This window comes from Sphaerulina musiva (assembly GCF_000320565.1).
Source record: "Sphaerulina musiva SO2202 unplaced genomic scaffold SEPMUscaffold_1, whole genome shotgun sequence".
In the NCBI taxonomy this organism is placed as follows: domain Eukaryota; kingdom Fungi; phylum Ascomycota; class Dothideomycetes; order Mycosphaerellales; family Mycosphaerellaceae; genus Sphaerulina; species Sphaerulina musiva.
This window is the reverse complement of record NW_016017383.1, coordinates 1,899,494-1,919,125: the sequence shown is the minus strand read 5'-3', so window position 1 is coordinate 1,919,125 and position 19,632 is coordinate 1,899,494. Positions and strand designations below refer to the sequence as shown.

The 19,632-nt window shown below is 53.2% G+C and overlaps 9 protein-coding genes across 9 annotated transcripts; 4 read left to right on the top strand and 5 right to left on the bottom strand.

Moving 5' to 3' along the window:
- Positions 1–38: 38 nt before the first annotated feature.
- On the bottom strand, positions 39–2,803 carry SEPMUDRAFT_56591 (cytochrome P450). The gene is made up of 2 exons (XM_016909405.1): positions 1,450–2,803; positions 39–1,386 (listed from the first exon to the last, which is right to left on the bottom strand). Exons 1-2 carry the CDS (start codon positions 1,763–1,765, stop codon positions 113–115), a joined length of 1,590 nt encoding a protein of 529 aa, XP_016764957.1. The 5' UTR covers positions 1,766–2,803; the 3' UTR covers positions 39–112.
- Positions 2,804–4,046: 1,243 nt separating this feature from the next.
- SEPMUDRAFT_122276 (uncharacterized protein) lies at positions 4,047–5,825 on the top strand. Its single transcript, XM_016901759.1, has 5 exons — positions 4,047–4,502; positions 4,635–4,701; positions 4,753–4,805; positions 4,859–5,136; positions 5,192–5,825. Exons 1-5 carry the CDS (start codon positions 4,453–4,455, stop codon positions 5,260–5,262), a joined length of 519 nt encoding a protein of 172 aa, XP_016764956.1. The 5' UTR covers positions 4,047–4,452; the 3' UTR covers positions 5,263–5,825.
- A 280-nt stretch (positions 5,826–6,105) lies between these two features.
- On the top strand, positions 6,106–8,688 carry SEPMUDRAFT_145969 (uncharacterized protein). Its single transcript, XM_016903376.1, has one exon. The coding sequence runs from the start codon at positions 6,184–6,186 to the stop codon at positions 8,485–8,487; it is 2,304 nt and encodes a 767-aa protein (XP_016764955.1). The 5' UTR covers positions 6,106–6,183; the 3' UTR covers positions 8,488–8,688.
- Positions 8,689–8,821: 133 nt separating this feature from the next.
- Positions 8,822–10,717, top strand: SEPMUDRAFT_129696 (tRNA-synt_1b-domain-containing protein; the record flags this gene model as incomplete). The annotated part of the gene is made up of 2 exons (XM_016902304.1): positions 8,822–8,985; positions 9,151–10,717. The coding sequence occupies 2 exons, from the start codon at positions 8,822–8,824 to the stop codon at positions 10,625–10,627; spliced, it is 1,641 nt and encodes a 546-aa protein (XP_016764954.1). The 3' UTR covers positions 10,628–10,717.
- Positions 10,718–10,735: 18 nt separating this feature from the next.
- SEPMUDRAFT_160219 (uncharacterized protein) lies at positions 10,736–12,345 on the bottom strand (the record flags this gene model as incomplete). The annotated part of the gene is made up of 2 exons (XM_016907889.1): positions 11,780–12,345; positions 10,736–11,717 (listed from the first exon to the last, which is right to left on the bottom strand). The coding sequence occupies exons 1-2, from the start codon at positions 12,046–12,048 to the stop codon at positions 10,736–10,738; spliced, it is 1,251 nt and encodes a 416-aa protein (XP_016764953.1). The 5' UTR covers positions 12,049–12,345.
- A 14-nt stretch (positions 12,346–12,359) lies between these two features.
- SEPMUDRAFT_56579 (glutathione synthase) lies at positions 12,360–13,862 on the bottom strand (the record flags this gene model as incomplete). Its single annotated transcript, XM_016909404.1, has 2 exons — positions 12,360–13,231; positions 13,283–13,862. The coding sequence occupies 2 exons, from the start codon at positions 13,860–13,862 to the stop codon at positions 12,360–12,362; spliced, it is 1,452 nt and encodes a 483-aa protein (XP_016764952.1).
- An 809-nt stretch (positions 13,863–14,671) lies between these two features.
- Positions 14,672–18,765, bottom strand: SEPMUDRAFT_76415 (succinate-semialdehyde dehydrogenase mitochondrial precursor). Its single transcript, XM_016910141.1, has 5 exons — positions 18,053–18,765; positions 17,738–17,998; positions 17,412–17,582; positions 15,212–17,323; positions 14,672–15,138 (listed from the first exon to the last, which is right to left on the bottom strand). The coding sequence occupies exons 1-4, from the start codon at positions 18,647–18,649 to the stop codon at positions 16,763–16,765; spliced, it is 1,590 nt and encodes a 529-aa protein (XP_016764951.1). The 5' UTR covers positions 18,650–18,765; the 3' UTR covers positions 14,672–15,138; positions 15,212–16,762.
- SEPMUDRAFT_122274 (2-methylcitrate dehydratase) lies at positions 14,672–18,765 on the top strand. The gene is made up of 5 exons (XM_016901758.1): positions 14,672–15,138; positions 15,212–17,323; positions 17,412–17,582; positions 17,738–17,998; positions 18,053–18,765. Exons 1-2 carry the CDS (start codon positions 14,845–14,847, stop codon positions 16,595–16,597), a joined length of 1,680 nt encoding a protein of 559 aa, XP_016764950.1. The 5' UTR covers positions 14,672–14,844; the 3' UTR covers positions 16,598–17,323; positions 17,412–17,582; positions 17,738–17,998; positions 18,053–18,765.
- Positions 18,766–19,004: 239 nt separating this feature from the next.
- Positions 19,005–19,572, bottom strand: SEPMUDRAFT_145968 (uncharacterized protein). The gene has a single exon (XM_016903375.1). It carries the CDS (start codon positions 19,379–19,381, stop codon positions 19,160–19,162), a length of 222 nt encoding a protein of 73 aa, XP_016764949.1. The 5' UTR covers positions 19,382–19,572; the 3' UTR covers positions 19,005–19,159.
- Between the last annotated feature and the right edge of the window lie 60 nt (positions 19,573–19,632).

Here is a 19,632-nt window from a genome sequence, read left to right as displayed (position 1 = left end):
ATTATGATAAGAAAAAGGCTAAAATACAACAGTCTAGTCTCTTCTTGATCTTCTTCTTCTTTATCACAAACAACGTAAAAAAAAGTTGCCGCCCTGCCTAGGTATCTAAACATCATCCACTCTGCGCAGCAATCGTCGTCGTCGTCCTCGGTCGAATTTTCGTGTGAAACTCCTGCGTCACAAACCACGCATTCTTCGTACTCCACTCGCCATCCTTCTCCGCCATGGAAACCTCAAAATTCCGCAAAAATGTCGGAACGAGCTTATACATTTCGAGGAGAGAAATATTTTTCCCAATACACGTTCTCGCTCCCGAACCAAATTGCAACATGGTACCTTTCATTTCTTTGAGTTGATTCGTGGAGGCTTCGATCCATCGCTCCGGGCGGAAGGTATCGACGTCTTCGCCAAAGACTTCGGGGCGGCGGTGTACGACCCAGGGGTTGCAGCCGACGATGGTGCCTCCTGGGATGTGTTCGCCGGAGATTTCCATGCCTTGGGGTGGGACGACGCGTTCGAGGAGGAGGCCCGGTGCAGGGTGCATGCGGAAGGATTCTTGGATGACGGCGTCGAGATAGGGGAGTTTTTGGGCTTCGGACCAGCTGACTTTGGCGTATTCGCGTTCGGCGATGATGCCGTTCTGTGCGGCTTCGTCGAGCTCCTTCATGAGTTTGTGGTAGACACGGGGATGTTTGATGAGGTGGTAGAAGACGCTGCTCAAGCTGATGGCCGTGGTTTCCGATCCGGCGAAGATCATACTCGTGCAAGAGGAAAGAACTTGTTTGTCGGTCATGAATTGTGGGTGGTCGTGCTGGGCTTGGGTGAATTTCATCAAAAGGTCCACGGGCCGGCCAGATTGCTCGTCCACCAGGCCATTCTGCTTGATCTTTTCCATTTCTGCTGCTCGGTCTGCAGACTGTTCCAGCGCAAATTTCGTCACGGCGAAGACTTTTTTGTAGACTCCCCATTTCTGCAGCTTGAGTCGGAGCGGATTCTTCTCCCAGATCAGATCGATAAAGGGCACCTGGCCCACGGGGGCAGCGTATGCGAGGAAAGCGCCCACAAATGCAACGATTCCGTCCACGTCCTCATCGCGCTCCACGAAGCCCAGGCGCTTACTCCATGTCAGCTCTCCGACGACATCGAATGCGAAGAATTGCACCCATTTCGAGAATCGGCAGCTGCGGCCCGAGTCGGCATATCGTTTGCGAGTTTGTTCAATAAAGGCATTCATCGTAGAGTCCACCAGTGGCTCGTAGCCCACCATGCTCGACATGGAAAAGGCGTTGTTGACGCAGCGGCGATACTTGGCGTGGTAATCTTCATCTTGTGTGCTGAACAGTGACTGCAGTCGTTCTCCCTTTGCCACTGCCTGTTGAATAGGATCTAGCAAAAGAAACATTAGCGCACTGTTATAGTCATACACGGGGGAGCGGAGAAGATGCGTACAGAAGTCTGACTTGGTCATGCCTTTGTTCAGGCCATAGATGGTCTTGATCACTCGAGGGTCTGCAAAAGACAACACATTGGGTCCCAATCGCACAATGTCGCCATGTTTCCGATGCAGTGCAATATGTGTCTTCTCCGGGTGACCTGCTCGAACGTCGAAATATCGCCACCAGTTAGTGTAGGCTGCCAGCCATGGGCCGGGATACTTGTGCAGGCCGTTGTAGTATTTATTCCGAATGAGGAAGACAGCAAGGCCAGAGAGGAGGACCAAGACCCAATGGGCCAAGAGGAGACTGAGCACTTCGGTTGCGAGCATGTTGAATTCGCGGAGAGTCTCTTGGAAAGGAAGATGACACGAATATGTGTATGGCTTACCTTTTATACCTATATGGTTGGCCTGGGCCCGAATGCTTGACGGGTAGTATGCGCACCGGCAGATGGCAATTGCAAACTATTATAAGTAGAGCCAACAGCATCCGCGCCATCCCCGACGCTTCAGGGCGGGATCCTTGATGATGGCGAACATGTTGAGAGTGTCTGTTGCGCCTCCTGGAGAGTGTATGTAGGGAATTGTGAAGTGCCGAAGTTCACAAAAGGTTCACGTGTTCATGGGATCTTGCAGCAGGCCTTGGAGACTTCGGCAGTTGCAAAAAGAACAATTGCCGGGCCTGTGCTCTCGTAAGTCGGAACCGGAAGATGCAACTCAGCAGTCTACCTCCTAGGAGGCAAGGAGGCAAGGTAATTGTCTAATACTACATTACCTCCATGCCCGATCTCAGTGGTCATCCATCATCCTGAGCAGAAAGTGGTTATCTTGGTGGAGTATGTGCACACACACATACTGTACCTCACAGGCTCACACCGTCAGCGCTACCGGGCGATCCGCGAAGGTTCCGTTGCCTGAGGTTGTCGGGTTGGTCGGTAGCCAGGCCAGGAGCAGGTGTCATCAATGGCAGTCAGTATGAGACTATGAGTATGCCAATGTCCACACTCCGTCTCAGGCCTGAGTGCGGTACTGCTCATTGCACGAAGTTGACGGCATCGAAAGAGATGATATGGCCATCTTGGCAGCTGGACCCCGGGAGAGAGAGAGAGTGTGTGTGTGTGGGCGAGAGTGAGAGTGAGCGAGTGAGAGGATCAGTCAAATGACATGCCTCAGGCCCTCGGTTGAGTTGAGCTGAGTTGATATTATGGTGCAAGGGTGGTCCGGATGGCGATGTCTCTGAAGTTTGAGCCCTGGCCTGACAGCATATGATACTTCTCGGAGTTGGAGCTGACACGAGACGCGGCCGCCCTGGTACAGACAGGTGAATGATGGTCGACTGATGAGAGAGAGAGAGAGAAAGAGAGAGAGAGAGGTTCAGGTCGGGAGTTGTGAAAGTGGAAAGGGTGTTGGAAAAGTGCAAGGTTCCTAGGAGGTAAGGTAAGGTATGGATGTTCATGTGCCAGCACATCCCGTCTCTCCGGATCGTGAGGGTCGGGTTTCGGATTAACGCAATTGATGGCCATTTGATGAGCAGACTTAATAGAGTTGAATAGGAATCTCCAGGTCAGTACTGGAAATCGAAGGTGAAGAGAGTGTGTTTGAGGGACATGATACTCTCTCTCTCTCTCTCTCTCTCTCTCTGTGTATACGTCGGTACTTAGCTGTTCGCGAACGTTCCATGTCCTCCGTCAACAGGTGACAACCGAGTCTATCCATAGATCATTGCGTTGCCGCGTGATATGGCGAAGAAGGAAGTACACGTACCTACATGTGTTACGATATAAAAACCTTGGTATCCAAAGGACCAAAAGGATGTCAATCTGAAGGGATGGTGTGGCACATGTTCTATACTACCTTACGCTACCTCGCCTGACCACACTCTACGACTGCGCTAGAACTACCTACATAAGGTATATATAATTCGAGACAAGCTGCTGCACTTTCATATATGGTCTGTGGTGACAACGCAGATTTTGGTTACTCTGGACCCCTTTGTAGCGCGGGGTGATGGCTACTATCTCCTGAGTTTGCATTACATTAACCGACGTGCGAGACTACTGCAATGTCTTGGGGTATATAGTTCTGTACTTTTGGGGGAGCTGTTCATAGCTAGCCCACCTCGGTATACAAATGGATCTTGAAGCTGAATTAAGCTCTGTCGACTACCTCCTACGTGGTCACTAACCGGAGATAGCCTTAGAAAGGAGGTATGCCTAGTAAAGTGGCCCTTGATTTCTGCCCCTCCAGCACTTGGCAATCATACTCTCGGCGACTAGAGGTACTACTGTATAGGAGGGAGAGCGTCTATCCTGTGTATCAGCATATACATGTAATAACAGTCTAGGGCGCTGGATGACGCAAACGAATGGCTATACAAGACCGTTTGGGCATGTGATACCACTGTTGTGCAACATGGCCAGGTCATCCAGCGCGGAAGACATGCAACTACACTCCGATCCTGGCAGCGCTGATTGCTCGCACCGACGCACACACGGGCACTGCATGTGTCCGCGAGCCTTGCAAAACAATCTTTCGACGTCACTGTTCACCTTGATGCTGGAGTTCCATCGGCCAATATGCCCGGCGCCAGCCTGCTCCACACTCTCCGCCGCGCACACATTGGTCACTCAAACAACGCCAGGAATGCAGATGTGGATATTGGGCCTCAGTCCAAGGGCGTATGCTGTATGCAATTAGCAACTGCTGCTCTTGGATCGACGATTCCACTGGAATCAGGGGCGCCTCTCCTCGCCATTGAATCTGATGAACCGGACATGGTGCCGCTGGTGCAGAGGAGATGGAGTATAGCAACCGGGACGCACGCGAGACTCCTGCACATACTTGCGTTGCAGGCGTAGTCTAGACCTGACCTCCTACCTTCGCCATGACGATCGTCCAGTTGGCATCGTCGTCATGCTCCGGATACGACTCTGACATGCGCGCGCGCGCAGGTGCTGGAGTTGTTCTTATATTACGCTCGAGGGAGTCCTATGGTTCCATGGCATCGCATTGCCACCATGGCTCCCGCACGTGTGCCAGCTCTAGCCCAGAGCGAGTCGAAAACAAGGTCAGTAGTAAGACTAAGATCAATTGATGGCGTCTTGCTCTAGCTCGTCCAGGCAAGAGAGCACCATCTTGAGACTTAGCCTTCCTCACACTGCGAACCAATGGGCTTACCTGGGATCGATGACTTGTATAGGTTTTTCGAACGACTCGGTCTACACGAGGACAGCAAGGAGGACAAAGAGCTGTATGCGACTATGAAGGTAGGACATACACCTGGCAGTGTGGTTGTCCTGTCCTGACTCGGATACTAGAGAGAGGCTGTTGAAGGCAGAAAGCATCTGATCGAGAAGGAGTGTGCAAACATGTAGGCCAGTCAAACCACCTCACTGACAGCCTGCACTCTGACTTTTGCAACAGACCAATCAACGAGACTTCTACACATGCTGAAATATTACGCATCTACCAACGGGCGAGCTCTTCCACACGAGCGGTATACGATCGCGGCCGTGACACTGATGGTGTTGCGGAGGAGAATTGGATAATAAGGTGGTGTTTGTGGCACGCATTTCGCTATCGCGATCAGCGCAACAACAGAAGCCGACCAGTACCTACCGCAGGGCATGAAGGCGACCACTGGGGCGATGAAGACGACTCCAGTAGTGGCGATCTGGACCGTAGGACAGCGTGCAACCATGGTATGTCACGATCTGCTTGCGGTCCCAACTCGCATACTAAAAGCCCTTGCTACAGCTTCACAATCGTCCAATCGAAGACACGCATATTGGGATCCTGTCCGCAACATGTGGGCACAGTCGCCATAACAACAATATCTTCCGGTGGGCTCGCGCAAACTTTCATACATGAAGGTGGAGACCACAGCACTGCTGAGCTGTTCAGTCACCAAAGCATATTTGGGCTTTTCCAGGAATCGGATCTTCGGGGCGCTTCTACGGTTCTTTCTTCCTGTACCCCCGGACGGCTCGATTCCTGCTCCTCAGCCCTGGTAGCTTGTCTTGTGCTGCTGCAGGAATACCCTAATACCGTAGGACATGACCATGAACATATTTGTTGACACACCGCCTGTTACTACTGGACATTGCCCGTGACATGCGGCATCACTCCAATGTCTGGCCATGAATTGCAGCATGCCATACCGCACATACGGCACTGGGCTGTTGGTCGACGCAGGGATCGACATTGTTGTCACTATTTCGGGATAAACATTGGGCAATAGATACCTACCTCCTATCAGACAGAATACGACAAACACATCTCCCTAGTCGACCTCCCTTCAGGAGGAGTGGCTTGTGACACATGTAGATGCATGATGTCGTAGCGAAGGTTGTTTGTTTAGCCGTCTTTCTCCTCCTCGAGTCCACTTAACCCCATCTCCACGCTAGCCAAAAGACGCGCGTAACAGACAATATACGTGTTGTAATCAGTTACCTCCTATTGCCTATGGATAATGGCGTCGCAAAAGTTGAAACTTGAAAAGATCAATGCTGCAACCTGCTCGGTGAAACAGGAGGACGTATGACGTTTCCGCGCGGCATGCTACGCGGAACGGGCCGCTGCGGTGCTGAGCTGTGAGGCTGACGCGACGTCTCCCAAATGGCAAATGGTCGATGTTTCGTCTTCTGCCGCACACCACACATTCATACCCCGTCCTCACCACCTCCAGCATCTCATAGCATTGACCGACCGACTGTATTGATAGGCCTTGTCAGTGCAGTACACGCACGATGCCACAGGTCCCGGGACGGCCGGAGCGATTTCGTCCTAAACACCAGAATTTGGTGTTGAAGTGCTATCCACGCCTCCCCAAGAACGCGGCAGCCGATGTTAGACCCAACAATTCAGAGCTGGCGTATCTATTATACTATGCGAGTACGCGGCAGCACAAACTCCCCAAAGTCGGCAGTTACCTTGAGAGCAAAACGGCGTATGATGTTTCTCACAGCCAAAGCGCGCGCGTCCAAATCACGCTACAGATCCTCACGGCCGTTCTCGAGCACAGCACGATCAATCGCGCCTCCGGATTCGCCCTGATTGCCCCCTCGGTGCTGCGCATCATCCGCGAGATCATGAACAACTCGACCGACATATCCTTGATCGAAGCCACCCTCGCCACGTGGGATGTGCTGTGCCAACATCAGGACGCTGCCAGTCTCGCTGCCGATCCCGAATACCGCGAGTCTTACACACAGGTGGTGCGATTATACGGCTCTTTGGCGAGGAACAACACCAAGAAACTTGGCAAGTCAACCCAGCCAGTCGCGAACCACGATGGTCTGCGGTTGCGGAAAGCCGGAGTCGCCGCCATTACTAGCATTTTCGCGCCAAAGGAACAGCTCGAACGCAACTGGAATCGCGAATTTGACAACGCCTTCGCATCTGTCTTGACGAATTTGCGCAATTCAAGCAAACAGGACTACGTCGACTATTTGCAGGGATTGAATCGCGAGGCGGAAGAGAAAGAAGGGAGGGACAGTAAGACGATAGCACGGAGACAGAGCATCACGCACAACAGGACTCTTTCGTCCTATCAGGAGGAGCAGGAGCCGGATCCGCGTACGGCCGAAGGGACAACACAGGACGCCGATCGCATTGAGGAAGAGGAAGTAGGGCTTCTCGCCATTGACTGTGTGAAGGCCATATTTGACACGCAAAATCGAGGTCAAACACGAGAGGCTACGTTCTCATTCATGCGATACATTGCGGGAGAGCAAGGCCGCAACATTAACGAATGGGCGAGCCAGCTATTCCGCCTCATCACATCCTGGACTCCTGTGCAGGACCGATTCGTAATAGTGTTTACTGCTGTGGAGACATTGCGGCGGCTACCGGTGGATGGCGCAGACTTCAGATTGCATGAAACCTACGCTAAAATGATTCATGGCGTGGTGGGTTCTGACTTGAACCTTATTGGCCTTTCAGTGATGGATGTGCTGATTGGGCTCATGACAACGACCATTCGAGTGGTCACGTATTGTGCGCGTCCCGGGAATAGCTTGCTGAGCCGGGAGACCACGTCGGGCGACAACAGTGAACAGAGCGCGGCGACGGCAAGCGTAGAGACGTTGAAGTTGAGCATTGCTTGTTTGGCTGGGCATGTGTATTACTCGGACCAAGTGACCGACATGATTGCCGCTCTGCTTGTGCGAGTCAAAGCATATCCTTCGGCCACTGACTTCAAAAGTAACATATTCGGAGAAAGAAGGTCCCGATCGAATACAAGGGCTACCGAAGGCACGACGTCTAAACAGAGGATTGGCACCTCTCGCGGAGCCAAGCCTGCTGCTAATCTGGCGTATCCTGGCCGCCCGAGCACAGCAGGACCGACAACAACAGCAAAGGAAGCTATCCTCGACGACAAGTCGGAACACGACAAAGAGAGGAGCGAAAGGAGTAATAGCTTGCGGAGTGGCTATTTTACCACGGACGAAGGCAGAAAGTGTGCGTTTGAGATCATTCAAAGCATCCTGCAGGTTGCGCAATCTACTAAAAAACAAGCGCACAACAACGTGGCTATCAAGCGGAATCGCGTGCCTGTTGGGGTGTGGGACGGAACGCAATGGCTCGCTCGTATGGGCAGCGAGGATGTTCGCGCTGCTTACAAGGATGCCGTCACGACCTGGGCACGATACGAGTCGGATGAGAAGGATGCCACTATCCTCAATTTTGAAGCAGAAGACTGCTTCGGCAAGTTTGTGCAGAAGGAGAAGCCTGCTTCTTTGCGAGACAGTATCGACCAAAGCCATCAAAGCCACCCCCAGCTACTCATGTTGCCAAACTTTGGTGCTGAGAGGAGATTGAGCTCGGGTAACATCAGCAGCACTGGTGTCGGAGCTGAGGGGAACGGCTCCATCAAGCCTCGAGTCCGAGCGACAGACTTGGAGGATATAATGGACGGCAAGAGGCAAGTGGAACTTGCAGTGGAAGTTTCGGACGGAGAAGCAGTCGATCTCCAAAAATTACTAGCTGGTATACAGGTGGACAACAGCAAGAAGGCAAGAGTGCCACTCATGGCAGCGCCGCCATATTAAAGCTGGAATTGGGGGCCAGGCTATATATAATGAAGCTCGGCAGTGCAGCGAAGATGGGATGGAGGCTGGAATGTGATACCCACCAATTGCGTTGACCAATATTTTGCAATTAATATATAGTAGTACCATTGTGTCAGGATACATGGAGAGGTGAATATCGCCTATATAGCCAATAGGAGATACAATACAACCAGGAAAGGCCGATTTGCCGAAAGTCCCGAAAAAACACCGACCCATAACAGTCGTCTTCTCATACAATGCAATTTACATGTCTGCACTTATATGAGCACGATGACATGTAAATAACCCGTCCATTGAGACACATGTCACTAACATGCCGCCGCGCATTGGGCTGAGCTGGCTGCGGACACCACCTCGGGCATACGTCTGTCAGCGATGCGCCAGAGCTGCAGGTCGTCCATTCAGCACCTCACGACCACGTCGACAGAGCGTGCTTTCGCTATTGGAAGAACGAGGTTATGTCCATCAGATCGCAGGGTATCCATTCCCTCCCCTTCTCCCTCCCTCCCTCCCTCCCTCCCTCACTCACTCATTCACTCACTCACTCACTCATCACGCGCACCCGCTCCATTGAAGCGGCCGCCCTCCCCCGAAAAAGAAAGAAAAAAAAAAGACCGTAGGCTAAGGTAAGTTTCTCTGCAGTGATCGCAATGCACTCGACACGCTGCTCGAGACGCGCACCACAGGCTTCTATGCCGGCGTAGATCCCACCGCACCCTCCTTACATCTGGGCCATCTCCTGCCGTACATGGTCCTCTTCTGGCTCTATCACCACGGCCATCACGTCGTGAGCTTAGTCGGTGGCGCGACTGCCACTGTCGGCGATCCTTCTGGCCGATTGACCAGCAGAGCGAAAACGAATGCGGCTGCGATTCAACGCAATTTCGATGCCATGTTTGCGCAGATGGAGATGCTGTGGGTGAATGTGGGAAGATATGGTGAACGGCATGGTCTGCAGCATCGAAGAGGCTTGGGGAGGCGCGAGGTTCTTAATAATGCTGCTTGGCTGAATGGCTTGAATGTGCTCCAGTTTCTCAGTATGATGGGGAATGGCGCGAGGTTGGGTGCCATGTTGAGTAGAGATACGGTCAAGAATAAGATGGACAAGGGCGATGGGATGAGTTTTGCCGAATTCACATATCCTCTGCTGCAGGCTTGGGACTGGTGGCACATGTACGAAGAAAAGGGAGTTCAGGTGCAGGTGGGAGGTGGTGATCAATACGGCAATATTATCGCGGGCATCGATGCCGTCAAATACATTGCGCAAGCACATGCTACCAAAGGAAGTGTGGTCGAGCAGTGGCTAGACACAGAGGGCAAACTCCCTCACGATCGTACACCCATGGGCCTGACAGTTCCACTGCTGACGACGAGCAGCGGCGAGAAATTCGGCAAAAGCGCTGGCAACGCCATCTGGCTCGACGCGAAAATGACGAGCCCATTCGACCTCTACGGCTTTCTCCTGCGCTCCGCCGACGACGATGTCGAACGCTATCTGAAGCTCTTCACGTTTGTATCCATGCCCGACATCGCGAGCACCATGGCCGAGCATCGAGGAAATCCGGGAAAACGCACAGCTCAGCACTTGCTCGCGAGTGAGGTGTTAGAACTCGTTCATGGGCCCGAAGTGGCACAAAAGACACGAGCGGAACACGAGGCTTCGAGAAAGCTTTCGTTGGAATCTCTCTCCCATACAACAGCAGGAGAAGGAGAAGGAGAGCAACTCACAGCGCACGATGCGGCCTCGCGAACCAGATTACCCAAATCTCTCGTTTACAATACACCTTTCTCGCGCATCCTGTATCATGCGGGATTAGTGGGTACGAAATCAGAAGGAGCGCGGACGATTAGCAAAGGAGGCGTATATGTCGCGACGACGACGACTGCATCACCGTCGAATTCTACAGAAGAAGGTGGTGGACAGCTCAACTTTGTGCCGTTGACCAAAGAGCAGACTGCTGCTGACGTGGTCACAAACGGCCTCATCATTCTCCGACTCGGCAAATGGAAAGTCCGCGTGATTGAAATTGTCGACGACGATGCATTCGATGCTCTTCTGGGGAATGATGCGCCTCCTCCTGGTTGGATGGAGTGGAAGGCGGCGGGGTCGAAAAGATAGGTAGATAGACATTAATACTAGTACCTAGGTAAGCTAGGTAGGTGGGTAGGTAGAATAAGACCATCGTACCTAGGTACGTACGGTCTTTTGTACATTATTACACTCGCTTCACCTCTTCGCAGCTTTCCCCGGCTTCTTCGTCCACAACTTGGTCCATTTTGCCCACTCCTTTGCTCCCTTGCGAAACGTATCCTTGATATCATCCTTGACCTGCGTAATCTCAAACTGTTCATCATCCCAACTCATCGTCTTAGCCGCCAATCCCAATGCCATGCCCGTACCCGAACCCGAATCATCTCCATCCTGATCACTGTGACTCCACCCAATCGCCTCCAAACACTGCGTCTCGCCCGGCGGCGACACATAGACCGGAAACAGCGTCGGATCGGCTTTGTGACACGCAGCCGCGAGATACTGCGTCAAAATCTGCACGCGAGGAGAAGACACCAGCGTGAGAGTGAGTTGTGATGCGGCTTTCTTGTCGGTCAAATCGCCCGATGTGAGACGTTTGGTGACGGATCGCGAGGCTTTGGCGCCCCGAAGGGAGGCGTAGAGCCAGCAGAGATCGACTTCGGCGAGACCTCCAAAGGGCCAGATGGGGACTGCGAGGGTGTCGATGACGAGAGCGGGAGGGAAGAGGAGGGTGGCGTAGATGGAGTCTTTGTATGCGCGTTTCTTCGTGCGGAGCATGGAGGCGATGAATTCCTGTTGGAGAGCCGCAGGCGGCTGTGAGTTGGCGGCGAGATTTTCTTCTTCTTCTTCTTCGGATGATGATGGGTAGATGAGGACGATCTCTTCCGGTGCAATGGTCTTGCTGTATACGTCTGGTGCCATGGAATTGGCTTGATCTTGGATGCCTGCTACTCGATTGAGGAACTCCAAGTTGGAGCTCTTGAGTTTGTTGATTCCCCATGCTGTGGCTTTGGTGCCTCTCCATTTCAAACGCTTCACTCTCGTTACTTTACCCTTGGGCGGATCACGCATCTTGGCTTCTCGCAGCTCCTTGTACCAGTGACGTTTGGTCCAGTGTACGATACCTTCTCGCTTGCCATCAGCTGGCTTGTGATAGAATGGTGGCGCAGGTGGAGTCCTAGATGCCGAAACATGATCAGCTGGAAGACTCGGCCCGCGAGATCATATGCGTAGACTCACCATACAAAGAAGCGTTGCGGGATATCGTCTGGATTGACATTTGGTAGATGAGGTTTTGGATAAGGGATCAGATAGCCCGTCAGCTTTCGAACATCTCTCGTATAATCAGTCGACGATGGTCCGCTTCGAACTCCGAATGGGCTGGTTCGTTGAGGCGGTGCCTGCGAGGTCTTCGGTACTGGCTGACCGTTGAAGCCTTGAGGTGTACCTGGCCGAGCATCCATAGCTGGCTGATGTTGTCGAGGTGGAAGTGGAGGCTGCTGCTGCATCTTATCCGCTCCGTTGTATCTGCCGACAGTCTAACCTCCTCGCTTGAATTCCAGGAGATGTGGAAAAGAAGGAAGCGCAATATCAGAGTCGTCGAGGAACATCTTGGGTGTATGTACCTCCTACGAGAGACGCGTTCCCGTATGTTTCAAGTTTCTTGTCCGAATATTTGCTGGCATTACCTTGTCGATCAAACAAGATTGCGTCATGTCAGTTTGAGTAGAAACTCTGATTACATACTCGTTGCTTCAGGTGTCAGTAGTCAGAGTTCGCGGTAGCCTGCTGCCCACATCGGAGTCAAATGAGATATAGATTAATTCAGAGCTGGGCAGTCCATGGCCCCTACACCTTTCACCACCATCATCCCGTCGACATTCCCAGGCTTCGTCTTTAGTGTCCAGCCTGCACATTCGTTTCGCAGGACCATGACCTCTGCGTTGTGCTTGCGCCATATACATGTCCCCAACATACCAAGCTCACTTACAACTTGTCCGCAATAGACATCATGTGGCAACATCAGGACGCCTGTTGTCTTCGGCGCCACGATTATCTTCATCAATGTGTACGTGCACCATTGAGTCTCTGCTATTTTCGCGAGGAACGGCGGAATATCTTTGCGGTATACGTTGTGTCCGCCACCATCCCCGTTGGACTTGAGAACATAGTCCATGGCTTTGCTGGGATCAGTAGCGATTGCCCGGGCTTCCAACCCACGTGGGGAGTTGTCGAGTATGTGCATCTCCATGAATGTGCTGCACATGGCCTCCTCGCCTTGTTGTAATCCGAAGTGCGCCAATGCTCCTGGTCGAGCTAGCGCCTGCTGGATAGACTTGCAAGTCGTCAGATGAGTGGCGATGTCTGGACACTTGATCGCCTTCGATATCTCTAGTCGTAAGCGAGTCTCGCAACCCAAGGAGTCGTACTCTCGGGCTTCGTAGCCCGCTCGGTAGTAGATTACACTCACCTCCAAGCTAGCTCGCGCATGACCGAGGTGGAATAGCAGCGTGCCATCGGCCTGGAGCTTTGTCCGAGATAAGACATCCTGCCATTCGCATCGGTGACAGGAGACATTGCGATCCCATAGAGCATACTCAATTGGCCGCTCGTCTGCAACGTTGAAGTTGCAAGGCTGAACTATCATGAGAATACAAGTTTTTGCATTTCCATTCGATATGGGTGCATGCTCTTCCAGGTCAGCCAGGTTGCCATTTGGCGTAGATGGCAATCGTAGCCGACTATGCTGATAGATCCTGTTCGCCTCGGCTAGCATGTCAGCAATTCTACAAGTGTTATCATTTTTCGGCAGGTCAGCTTGACCTGCAATCGACCTCTGCATGTGGCGATGAAGGGCGGCGACGTTCTGAGCATGAGCGAAGCCAGACGCTGAAAAGACATTCATTTCCACCTGCTTCAGCGCGTGGTCATCAGAGTCAATCATGTAATCCGCCCTGAATGAGCCGCACACGATGTCTTGCATTGGGCCTGCAGCTCGCACCCGTTCATAGATGCCCCACAAGGTCGTCACAAACGAATCGCACGTAAAGAGAGGCGAGAGCACTTCATGAAGCCAGTCATGATCATTCGCCACTCGTATGTAGAGCTCGTTGAAGAGAGGCTGCAGCTCTTGAGCGTGCTCGAAAAGGTGTGTCGGAAATAGCGTTGGCAGTACAGTTACGGCCAGTGGTGTCGTCGTCCATGATACATTGCTTTCTCGTCTCTGCTCTGAAAGTTTGGCATCTGTTCTTGCCACATGGCGCCGTAATCGAGTCCAGATTGTGGGGCTTGGGGGATCGGAAATGAACTTCTTCAGAAGCATGCCATGGGTAAGACGATAGTCCTGTATTTCTCGCACACGAAGTTGAATCTCTTCGTCTGTCACGTCCATGATGTTGCCTCGACGAGTATTCCTGGATGATTGATGCTCTGTTAGCGCCATGTCGTGTAACACGCCTTCTAGCCTTATCTTTCACGCTGGGAGGGTCGTGTGTGAGTGCGTGTGAGCGTGTGTGTGTGGCTCCACCACGATGTCTCCGCTTCGGACAGTATACGGTGGTGCTTCGATTGGATGCTGCCCCTTGAGCACTAATGGAAGTTGGTGAATGCTTGACGCCTCCGTCGCACTCACTGGACCTTTCCGCACTGCTGCTGCTGTTCCCCACCACTTGGTGGTGGGGCTAGAAGAGGTTCGCAGCACTTTCTGCAGTCTTCTATTAGTGTATGCCAGGAGAGAAGCCATTCACTCGATTATTGCAGTCCTTTGCGTTCCTGCGCGCGGCTGCTCAATCCTCGTCGCCAGCAATGTTGCTGTCTCTTATGGCGGCGACAAGAGCGGAGAGGGCATTCATCGGCGTGAGCAGAGCCCAGAGCAAGAGGTGCCGGTGCGGCGGAGAGCAGCAGAGCAGAGCAGGGCGGAGCGGAGGGTGGGTAGGTATTGATGCAGGCGGAGAGACGGAGCGTGCAGTGCTCTCCCACATGTGTCTCGGTCTTGGGCTTGGTCTTGGCATTGCTCACAGAAAACTCAGATGAGCTCTAGCGCCGATGTCGCAGGCGAGGCTAGCCGACTCTGACCGAGATCGCCTCGGCTTTGCTGCGTCTGCTCCCCTCGGCCTTCAACCTCCAAGCTCCAGAAATCTGGGGCACTGGAGACTTTTGGAGACAGACGCATTGTACTTTTCTCCCAGCTCCGTAGTACAGCTCTCCTGCTCCACCACCACTACCTCTTCCTCCGCGCCTCCTCCTCCGCCCTCTCCCCCTCCCTCCCATAGACCGACATCGACATCTCCTCCCACGGTAGTGCCATGTCGTCGCTGGCAGCACGAAACTTGCTCCGAAGCTCGACGGCCGCAGCTCGTATTACCCGAAGCTGCTCCAAAGCTCCTCTCGCTGCAGCTGCAGCTCACCCACAACCACAACCACGCCTACACTTCGCATCGAGCACGACCGGATCTCGTCTCCACGCAGCACGCGGCTTCTCTACCAGCATGTCGAAACACACTGATCTGGGCCGTCCGGGCAAGGCGCCCGACTTTGATCCCGAGATCACCGACATGGCCAATTACATCCACAACTACAAGATCAACTCGGAGCTCGCGGTATGTTCTGCTTGACTCAGTGGTGTGGACAGTGTGACGAGATACATATGCTTATAGTCCTGCTGCGGCTCAGATTGACACGGCTCGCTTCGTCTTCCTCGACACCATTGGCTGCGGTCTGCGTGCCCTCGAATTCCCTTCGTGCACAAAACTGCTGGGTCCCGTAGTGGAGGGCACCACTGTCCCCAATGGCACTCGCGTGCCAGGTACGCCATATGTGTTAGATCCCGTCAATGGTGCTTTCAACATTGGTGCCATGATTCGGTGGCTAGACTTCAACGACTGCTGGCTCGCTGCTGAGTGGGGTCACCCTTCAGACAACTTGGGTGCCATTCTCGCTGTAGCAGACTGGGCCAACCGCTCCAACAAGAACGGCGTCAAGGTAGGCAATGGCAAGCAGTTCACCATCCACGATGTCCTCGAGGGTATGGTCAAGGCCCACGAGATTCAGGGTTGCTTGGCTTTGGAGAACAGCTTCAACAAGGTCGGTCTCGATCACGTTGTGAACGTCAAGGTCGCTTCTACTGCCGTCGTATCCAAGATGCTGGGATTGGACGTCGAGCAAACCAAGGCTGCCATCTCTCAGGCTTGGGTCGATGGCCAATCACTCCGAACGTACCGTCACACTCCCAACACCATGTCCCGAAAGTCTTGGGCCGCCGGTGATGCTTGCCAACGTGCTGTTGATATGGCCCTGAAGGTCTTGCGCGGCGAGGGCGGTGTACCGACTGTGCTCTCCACCCCAGTCTGGGGATTCTACGACGTCAACTTCGGCGGCAAGAAGTTCGAGTTCCAGCGTCCTTATGGCAGCTATGTCATGGAGAACGTCCTCTTCAAGGTCTCTTACCCGGCTGAGTTCCACTCACAAACTGCCGTCGAGGCCGCTGAGAACATCCACCACAAGCTGAAGAAGATGGGCAAGAGCGCCGAAGACATCGCGGAAGTCACGAACCGCACGCACGAGGCTTGCATTCGTATCATCGACAAGCAGTTCAAGCCCATGGACAACTACGCCGATCGTGACCATTGTGTGCAGTACATGGCGGCGACCATGCTCGTGTTCGGCCGCTTGACTGCGGATGACTACACGGATGGTGGTGAGGCCGCCGAGTCCCCTCTTGTAGAGAGCCTGAGACAGAAGATCAAGTGTGTGGAAGACCCTCAATTCACCAAGGACTACCACGACCCAGAGAAGCGCACCATCTCGAACGCCTTGACGGTCAAACTGAAGGATGGCACTGTTCTTCCCGAAGAAGTCATCGAAGCACCGCTGGGCCACAGACTGCGGAGAGAAGAGGCCAAACCCATCATTCTCGAGAAGTTCAAGAATCACATTGCGCCTCATTTCTCCGCCGAGCACACCAAGAAGCTTGTGGACCTGGGCAACAACCCTGCGACGCTGTACAAGATGCCGGTAGACGAGTATATGGACCTGTACGTCAAGGACAAGATTTTGTAGATTTTGTAGATTTTTGCCTATATCACAACATGGCTACCTTAGCACGCAAAGTGCTGTTGAAACAAGACTTGCATGTGGTTTCTGAAATGTTTGTAAATTGCCGGATCGTGACGACTGACTCTATCATACTTGGCGTGGATATCTAACGTACCTCTACGCATCTACCTAGCCTTGCAATTCACCTACACCACCCAAAGTCATAGTTTTGATGATCAAATACTCATCAATTCCATATTTGGATCCTTCTCGACCGAAACCGCTGTCCTTGACACCACCAAATGGTGATGCAGGGTCGGAAATCAAGCCCGTATTGATACCAATCATACCACACTGCAGATGCTCTGCGACTCGGTAGCACCTTTGAATATCTTTCGAGAAGAAGTATCCCGCCAGGCCGACTTCCGCCGCATTGGCAAGCTCCACGACCTCTTTCTCCGTCTCGAAGGGGAAGAGGGCTGCGACAGGGCCGAAAGTCTCTTCGGAGGAAATCTTCATCTTCGAGGTCATGTCGCGGATCACGGTCGGGGCGTAGAAGTTGGGTCCGAGTTCGGGGAGCATTTTACCGCCAGCGAGGACTTTGCCGCCGTTCTGGACGGCATCGTCGACGTGAGCTTGGACTTTGCTGACTGCACGATCGTGGATCAGAGGACCATGCGTGATGCCCTGGTCGAAGCCGTGGCCAACCTGAAACTGCTTGACTTTTTCGGTGAAGGCTTTTGTGAATTCCTGTAGAGACACAAGAGGGCCGTGATTAGCAACTCTGTTTGAGGGAAACCCTACTACTCCTCTGTCTCTGCGATCCGGTAATACTGACCTCGTAAATGCCCTTTTGAACGTAAATTCGGTTTGCACAGACACATGTCTGTCCGCTGGATCGAAATTTGCTGGCGATGGCGCCATTCACGGCAGTCTCAAGATCTGCATCATCAAAGACGATGAAAGGTGCGTTGCCGCCGAGTTCAAAGGATAACTTCTTGAGGGTATTCTATAAGAGCAGGAACTCGAAGGTAAGCAAGTATCTCTGTGAACGGGAATCTGTCGCGACAAGTCCGGCTTTGTTCCTGTCGCCTCGGCAGACTCGGAATTTTTTGAGATGAGAGGATGGGAAATGGAAATGTCTTTCGACCTGCTGGAACTTACGGAAGACTGCTTCATCAGTAGCTTGCCCACTGCAGTCGAGCCAGTGAAGGAAACCTTTCGGACATCATTGCTAGAAGTGATGGCTTCACCAACTTCGGGAGTGTTTTGAAGTGAAGTCACAACGTTGATTACACCAGGTGGGATACCAGCTCGATGCCCTAGGTCCACGATGGCAGCAGCAGTGTATGGCGTCTCGCCGGGCGACTTTGCAACCACAGTGCAGCCTGCAGCGAGCGCTGGACCAACCTTGCGAGTAATCATCTAGGCCCCCAAATCAGTATGCAGCACAGCAAAGTTGATGAAGGCCCATCTTACAGCTGCTGGAAAGTTCCACGGAGTGATCAAGCCACACACGCCGACGGGCTCCTTCACGGTGAAGATCCGGTTCCCAGCGACGCTGGCTGGTATGGTATCACCAGTGATCCGAGTTGCTTCCTCGCTGAACCAGTTGAAAAAGCTCGAGGCATATCCGACTTCACCTTTGGCATCGGCAAAGGGCTTGCCGTTCTCCCAAGTGATCAACCTCGCCAAGTCTTCGCTGTTCTCGACCATGAGGTTGTACCACTTCCTAAGCATGTCTGCTCTCTGCCTCGCGGTCGTCTTCCTGAACGACACAAGGGCACGCGAAGCTGCTGCAATGGCATCGTTCGTGTCATTGGCGTTCATCTCTGGCATGGTGCCAATGACTTTACCCGTGGCAGGGTCATGGACCTCAAAGGTCTTGCCGCTCTGAGCATTAACCCAGGCGCCATTGATGTAGGCTTGCTCTTTGAAGAGGCTCTTGTCCTTCAGCGGTGGGATCTGGTGAGCTTTCCGGGAGCTGGTGCTGGAGAGCAATCTGAGGTGGCCGGTATGGCGAATCTCGCTTCGCACCACCGGCGCTCGCCGCAGTGTAGTGAGGATAGACTTCATGATGAGTGAGACTCACTGCTGCTGCTGGAAGCGGTTGTTGTTCACCGTTCGGGGGCTGTAGGTTGCTGATCCTGCCCTGCCGTGCGTGGACCCGCCTCCACACTCTGTCACTTTTCTCTCTTCGACTGACTCGAGCTGATGAGTGACTTCATAGCACTGGCATGCCATCGAATGCTTCGGCTGCACCTGCCTCTCTGGGGTAGTCCAAGCCTCCGCCGGAACCTCCGCCGGAAGGAGTCCATTGCGAGCACGTGAGCGCCAAGGACGCAGAGCACACGCAGTTCAACTTTGCGGTTCGATATCGGTACCTGTAGGTACCTGCATTTTCTCACCTTCATCTTCTTTCAGTGTTCCGCCCCTACATCATACATACCACTCCGCTGGTGAGCGCTCATCAAACGTACCATGTTTTCACCAAAACTCCGTGTCAACTGGCCCATGCCATCGGGATGTGTCTTGTAGGCTCGTAGCCCGCACGATCGTCGCTCTGGACCGACCCTATTGCGCTGACTACGCAAGCTCGTATTGGCCGGCCGAATGGGTACATGTAACAGGTCCAGCCAGCGTCGAGCGTGGAACGGAAAGACGTTTATATCCAGCTATGGCTTGGGTCTCATTCCGCGAGCGGTGTCTTGAAGTCTGCGAGCTAACCTGTGTCTTCGGCATTTTCGTATGCGTGGTTCCACCGGCGCTGGATACAACAGGTTGTTGACAAAACATAGGCACTTGCATGCTGATGAGTACATGAACGCCAGATTGGACTTATCCTCGAGCTGTAAACGCTGGCAGATGCCCTCGCGCAGATCTGGAGAACTGATTAATCATAGGGGGCATACGGGCGATGTACACTACCTAATTGTTTGGTCAGGCTGGAACATCGTGAGGCTTGTGAATTACCTGATCCTCATCGTCGGGTGTCGTTGAAGCAACCCAACCGATGGTCTCTTGCTCGTGCCCCCCCCCCCCCCCCCCCCCCCCCCCCC